General features: G+C 47.5%; 1 protein-coding gene across 1 annotated transcript in view; it reads right to left on the bottom strand.

Annotated features, from left to right (window-relative positions):
• Window positions 1-245, bottom strand: part of LOC100964801 (60S ribosomal protein L17-like) — an 836-nt gene extending 591 nt beyond the window's left edge. Inside the window, exon 1 of the mRNA XM_003796295.2 lies at window positions 50-245. Coding sequence (XP_003796343.1) covers window positions 50-220 — 171 coding nt within the window. The 5' untranslated portion in view covers window positions 221-245. The remainder of the gene's footprint in view (window positions 1-49) is intronic.
• Window positions 246-7,336: the final 7,091 nt, after the last annotated feature.

Raw genomic sequence — 7,336 nt, 5'->3', positions numbered from 1 at the left:
GGATTCGAACCCGCCACCTTAGGTGTATGTGGCTGGCGCCCAGCCGTACACATTGTTTCTTTAAGGTGACATCCTTCGGATACTTGGTGGCTTTTCCTATACGCATACCCTTGATGGCCTGGGCAGTTTCACGTGTGTTCTTAAAGTGAACACGAAGATTTGAGCCTCTTGACTTGCATGACTTTGTGGGGTTTTCTGGGTCAAGTGAATAGCGAACCATTTTCACAGATCACCTCAGGCCGCTTGGGGAAGAGGAAGGAAATCCACTTCTTTTGGAGGAATGCTAAACAAGCCGTTCAGCTGTTTGCAGGGGAAGGCGACCCAGCCCACCCGAGGACGGCGCGCTCAGGAAACAGGAGGGGCCCTGTAAACCCGCGTGTGAAGGCAGCGCGGTGCTGAGCGCGGGCAGGAGCCTGGAGTCTGCACCGAACTGCTCAAGGCCATTAAGAGACGCAAGAGGGGCTGTGATCAGGAGCAAGAGGAAGGGGGCGGGAGCCTGCCAGGGCCTGAGGGGAAGAGCAGAGAGTCTGGTGAGGGTTAATAAGTTTACCACGGGGGTAAATTCCCTTCTCCGGGTCCCGGTACAGCCTCGGCTTTGGGGCGTGGGATCTGTTTTGGAAGAACGTGGCGATGCGCTGAGTTGTCTCAGAGAGGGAGTGGGACGAGCGGGGGCCGCCCGGGAGACCCACCCCGCCCCTTGCGCCAGACCCTGTGCAAGGGCCCGGGGATGCCGAGGGTTCCGGGGTGCAGACTTGCTTAAAGGCCCCTAAGAAGCGCTGGGTAAGGTCACTGCGCGCCCCACCGAGACCCGCCCTGCACCGAGGCTGGTCGCTGGACGCGTCTTCCCGGGGTCATCGGAGACAGAACCTCGGAATTACCAGCCACTTTCGGAACCAGATTCACTTGAAGACTCACAACTGCGACAGCCGGTTACGGGACGCTCTTGGCTGCACTGTGGGACACTTTTGGCGCTCTGCTCCCCACCATGCTTCAAGAAGCCCGGGCCAGCCACGTCCGTGTCGGCCGGCCGCCAGCCATGCAGGCCAGGGCGCTGCCACCTGAGAACAGCCGCCCTGTGCAGAAAGCGCCTCGAGCCCTGGCCTTTCTGCAGCCATCCGGGCGCTGGTGACAGCAGGTGGCGCCGCACGTGTTTTCACGGTAATTCCTCCCTAGTAAGAAAGGCTGAGGACCTGCTCTCCCCACCTCCCACCATACCCGCCCGCCCGGTTCCTTCGTCTCCGTGGCTGTACCAGGCTCCCCGACAGCAAGTTCTCCTGCGCAGAGGACAACGCCTGCCTGGCTGGACGCAGCTCGGGAGTACGGTGCGGGGACCCCCGGGGCTCTCTGGGCCCCAGCAGCCTCCCTGTGGGCCTGCTCTGGGGGCTTCACAGGGGGCCAGAGCCCTTGGAGCGGAGAGTGAAGGGCGATGGAAGCGGTTGGACTGGGTGTGGGGGCAGCACCGTGACAGGTCCGGGCACCAGGAGCACCGAGCCCTGCATCCCTTGAAGCTGTGTGACCTTGGTTGGGCAGCCCACTGATGCCCGCCAAGATTGTAAAGTGAGAGCGTAAAATGAGAATAACAATAATAGTAATAATAATAACCTGCTTCATTTAACTGTTATGCGCATTACATGAGATGATGATGTGAAGGCGTACAAGGTTAGCTACAGTGAGAACGGTGGTGGTCACAAGCTGGATCCCTTGGAAGAGCCAGATGCGTTTAGTAATGATTTACTCAACCTGACCCCCTCGGTCTCCTGTGTCCCAGGCTGAGTTGCTACAGGAGACAAGCCTCTAACTTCAAGAAGTGAAAAGGTATTCCTTCCCAGGTTAACTCCATCCCAGTAGGAAGAAATTTCAATAAGAAAATGGCCCACCTCCTACTGTTCCTGACAAATCACTTATTTAGTCTGTCACGTTATTCCTGGCTGACAAGCATGCAATTTTATCTTCTCAGGCAGGCAGTAGTGGCATATGCCTTTAGTCTGAGCTGCTGGGGAGGCTGAGCCAGGAGGATTGTTTTAGCTCAGGAGTCTGAGGCTTTAGAGCTATAATCAGGCCACTGAAGTCCAGCCTTAGAGCAAGACCCTATTTCTTTTCTTTTCTTTTTTTTTTTTGAGGCAGAGCCTCAGGCTGTTTCCCTGGGTAGAATGCCATGGCATCACAGCTCACAGCAACCTCCAACTCGTGGGCTCAAGCGAGTCTCCTGCCTCAGCCTCCCAAGTGGCTAGGACCACAGGTGCCCGCCACAACGCCCAGCTATTTTTGGGTTGCAGCCATCATTGTTGTTTGGTGGGCCCAGGCTGGATTCGAACCCGCCACCTTAGGTGTATGTGGCTGGTGCCTTAGCCACTTGAGCCACAGGCGCCGAGCCACAAGACCCTATTTCTAATAAAAATAAAATTAAAAATCAGCTGGGTGCAGTGGCTCACACCTCTAATCCTAGCACTCTAGGATGCCAAGGCAGGAGGATCACTGGAGGTCAGGAGTTTGAGACCAGCCTGAGCAAGAGTGAGACCCCCTAAAAATAGAAAAAAATAGCCAGGTATAGTGGTGTACACCGGTAGTCCCAGCTATTCAAAAGGCAGGAGGATCACTTGAGTCCAGGAATTTGAGGTTGTAGTGAGCTATGATAATGCCACTGCATTCTATCAAACCAGGTTACAGGCAACATTCTGTCTCAAAAAAGAAAAAAAATGAAAAGTAACAGCTTTATGAGACTTGTTAGTACCCAACTTTATTCTTTCTCAAAATTCTTTGGACATTTTAGGCCTTTCAAATTTCCATATGAATTTTAGAATCAGCTTCTGAATATCTTCAAAATAATCCTGGTGACATAATCAGTTCTAGTATAATGCTTGCTTTCAAAATGTTCATTTGTTCCAACATTATTTTTTTTAATTTTTTTTTTTTTTTTTGAGACAGAGTTTCACTTATTAACCCTCGGTGCAGGGCTGTGAAGTCACAGTTCACAGTAACCTCCAGCTCTTAGGCTTAGGCGTTTCTCTTGCCTCAGCCTCCCAAGTAGCTGGGACTACCAGTGTCCACCACAACGCCCGGCTATTTTTTTGTTGTTGCAGTTAGGCCAGGGCTGGGTTTGAACCCACCACCCTCAGTATATGGGGCCGGCGCCCTACTCACCGAGCCACAGGCACTGCCCTGTTCCAACATTATTGATACATTAGAGAATAATATGAGCATTAGGCGTGATTTCTTCTGCAAGAAACACGAGAGGTAAATTGTAGACACCCACACCCAGTGAATCAAGCTGGGTGGGATGCACGGAGCACATAGATGCATACACACCTCACATCTCTCTGAATCTAAGCACTGTTTTCACTATATCTTAGAAGTTTTGTTGTGTTGCATTTTGATTTTTTTTATTTTTGAGACAGACTCTGACTCTGGCACCCTGAGTGCTATGGTGTCATAGCTCACAGCAGCCTGAAGCTCTTCAGCTCAAGTGATCGTCTTGCCTCAGTTTTTCTATTTTTAGTAGAGAAAGGATCTCGCTATTGCTCAGGCTGGACTTGAACTCTTGAGCTCAGGCAATCCACGCACCTTGGTCTCCCAGAGGGCTAGGATTACAGGCAGGAGCCACCATGCCACTGTGTTTTGATTTTTGTTCATCTCAGAGTATTTTCTAATTTCCCTTGTGATTTCTTCCTTGACCCATTGATTACTTTGAAGTGTGTTGTTTAATTTCTAATTTCCATATATTTATGAACCTCCCAAGTTTCCTTGTTTCTGATTCTAGTTGCATTCCTTTGTGGTTGGAGAATATACTTTGTTTCGTTTCAGTCTTTTCAAATTTATCAACACTTACTTTATGGCCTGATACATGGTCTACCCTGGAGAATATTCACACACTTCAGAATTATATTCTCCAGTTGCTGGGTGGCATAGTCCACAGATATGTTCTAGGTCCAGGTTCTTTGTAGTGTTAGTCAAGTCTTCTCTCTCCCTGTTCACCTTCTGTCTGGTTCTACCCACTGTCAAAAGTGGACTATCAAAATCTCTGGCTGTTATTGGTGAACCATTCTTCCCTTCAACTCTGACAGTTTTTGCTTCATGTAATTTAGGGCTTTGTTATTAGGTGAATATGTTTATAATTATTAAATATTCCACATGGATTTCCTTTTATCATTATGAAATATTCTTTGCATATAGTAACAATTTTTGTCTTGAAGTCTATTATGTTTGGTATTAGTATAGCCATTATATTTTGATCGCAATTTGCATAATATATTTTTTTCCATTTCAACCTATTTGTGTCTTTGAAGCTAAACTGTGCCTCTTATAGACAGGATATAAATGGACTCTATATCTATAACTTTAGAAATGAGGTCTTGGGCCAGGCAGGGTGGCTCACAACTATAATCCTAGGACTCTGGGAGGTCGAGGCAGATGGATTGCCGGAGCCCAAGACTTCAAGATCAGCCTGAGCCAAAGGGAGACCTTATCTTTAAAAATAGCCAGGTGGCTCAGTGCCTATAGCTCAGTGGCTAGGGTGCCAGTCACATACACTGGGGCTACAGGGTTCAAACCCAACCGGGGCCTGCCAAACAACAATGACAGCTACAACAACAACAACAAAAAATAGCCAGGCATTGTGGTGGGCACCTGCAGTCCCAGCTATTTGGGAGGCTGAGACAAGAGAATCGCTTAAGCCAGTGGTTCTCAAACTTCCTAATGCTGCGACCCTTTAATACAGTTCCTCATGTTGTGGTGACCCCCACCATAAAATTATTTTAGTTGCTATTTCATAACTGTAATTTTGCTACTGTTATGAATTGTAATGTAAATATCTGATATGCAGGATGTGTTTTCCAAGATCATGGCCCACAGGTTGAGAACCACTGGTAAGCCCAAGAGTTTGAGGTTGCTATGAGGTGTGACACCATGGCACTCTACCCAGGGCAGCATAGTGAGACTCTGTCTCAAAAAAAAGAAAGAAAGAAAGAAAATAGCCAGGCATTGTGGCTGGTACCTGTAATCCCAGCCAGCTACTTAGGAAGCTAAAACAAGAGAATCACTTGAGCCCAAGAGTTTGAGGTTACTGTGAGCTATGACTCCATAGCACTCTATGGAGGGTGACAAAGTGAGACTGTCTCAAAAAAAAAAAAAAGAGAGAGAGAGAAAGAGAAGAAAACAAATGAGGACTTGCTCTGTCACACAGGCTAAAGTACAGTGGCATGATCATAGCTCACTGTAAACTCAAATTCCTAGGCTCAAATAATTCTCCCTCTTCAGTTTCCCAAGTATCTGGAAATATAGGCATGTGCCATTGCACTTGGCTAATTTTTTTTTTTTTGAGACAGAGTCTTGCTCTTTCACCCTGGGTAGAGTGTTGTGGCATCATAGCTCACAGCAACCTCAAATTCTTGGGCTTAAGAGATCCACTTGTCTCAGCCTCCCAAGTAGCTGGGACTACAGGTACCCACTATTAACAGCCAGCTATTTTTAGAGACAGGGTCTTGTTCTTGCTCTGGCTGGTCTGAAACTCCTGAGCTCAACTAGGATTACAGGTGTGAGCCACCACACCAGCCATTTTTTTATTATTGTAGAGATAGGGTCTTACTATATTGCCCAGGCTGGTCTTAAACTCCTGGCCTCAAGCAGTCCTACTGCCTTGGCCTCCCAAAGTGCTGGGATTATAGGTAGGAGCTATCAGCCTCGCTGGATCATATTTTCAAATCCACTCTGCAAACATCTGCCTTTTAGTGGAAACTTTAATCCAATTACATTAAAGATAATTACTAATACAGTAAGATTTACATCTGTCATTTTGTTGTTTATTTTTTCTGTCTTATCTTCTTTGTCCCACTGTTCCCCCATTACTGTTCCCTTTGTGTTAGATATTTTCTTTCTAGTATGCCGTTTTAATTACTTTATTTCTTTTGCTATATGTATTTTTTTCTTTTTTTCTTTTCTTTCTTTTTTTTTTTTTTTTTGAGACATAGTCTTGCTATGTTGCCCTCAGTAGAGTGCTGTGGACAGCTCACAGCAACCTCTAATTCTTGGGCTTAAGCAATTCTCTGGCCTTAGCCTACCAAGTAGCTGGGACTAGAGGCACCCACCACAACACCTGGCTATTTTTTAGTTGCAGTTGCCATTGTTATTTAGCAAGCCCGGGCCAGGCTTGAACCAGCTTTGGTGTATGTGACCAGCGTCCTACTCACTGAGTTACAGGCGCCAAGCCTGTATTTTTTTTTTTTTTCTTTTGAAACAGTCTCACTATGTCACCCTGGGTAGAGTGTTGTAGCATCACAGCTCACAGCAACCTCAAACTCTTGGACTTAAGCAATTCTCTTGCCTCAGCCTCCCAAGTAGCTGGGACTACAGGTGCCCGACACAATGCCTGGCTATTTTTTTGTTGCTGTTGTCATTGTTGTTTGGCGGGCCCGGGCTGGAGTCAAGCCCACCAGCTCTGGCGTACATGGCTGGCACCCTACCTGCTGAACTACAGGTGCCGAGCCTGCTAGATGTATTTTCTGAGTTATTTTATTTATTTACTTATTTTCCCTTTTTAGCTTAAAATGACAGAAATTTATTGTCTCCCACAATTCTGGACCAAAAGACCAAAATCAAGGTGTCAACAGTGCCCCACCCCCCAGCTTCTGGCGATTTCTCGTCATCCTGGGCTTGCAGCCGTGTAACTCCCTCTCTGCCTCCTTTGTCACGTGCCTATCTTCCTTCCGTGTGTCCGTGTCATCCCCTGGCATTCTCTTTTCTATATATGTCTCCATCATTTCATATTCATTATTCTGGGAATTAGAATTAACATCTTTTTTTCTTTGGAGAAAAAAGTCCATTCTGTTACCCTCTGTAGAGTACTATGCCATTACAGCTCACAGCAACCTCAAACTCTTGGGCTTGAGCCATTCTCTTGCCTCAGTTTCCTGAGTAGCTGGGACTATAGGCGCCTGCTACAACACCCTGCTTGTTTTTCTATTTTTGGTAGAGACGGGGTCTTACTCTTGCTCAGGTTAGTCTCCAGCTCCTGAGCTCAGAAGATCCACCTGCCTCAGCCTCCCAGAGTGCTAGGATTACAGCCATGAGCCACTGTGCCTGGCCCACCATCCTGATTTACAATAATCTAGTTCAGGTTAATATTATCTGCTATGGATTGAAAAGAGCCCATCCGGGCAGCACGTGTGCCTCAGTGGTTTCTCATAATCCTGTGTGGTGCCGGCCCCACATACTGAGGGTGGCAGGTTCAAACCCAGCCCCGGGCAGCTAAAAAAACAGCAATGAGAATTGTAACAAAAAATAGCCGGGCGTTGTGGCAGGTGCCTGTAGTCCTAGCTACTTGGGAGGCTGAGGCAAGAGAATC

The sequence above is a fragment of the Otolemur garnettii genome, unplaced genomic scaffold (genome assembly GCF_000181295.1).
Source record: "Otolemur garnettii isolate 467f Iridium unplaced genomic scaffold, OtoGar3 scaffold00102, whole genome shotgun sequence".
NCBI classification, from domain to species: domain Eukaryota; kingdom Metazoa; phylum Chordata; class Mammalia; order Primates; family Galagidae; genus Otolemur; species Otolemur garnettii.
The sequence above is the reverse complement of the archived record's forward strand: the minus strand, read 5'-3'. Positions and strand labels throughout refer to the sequence as shown.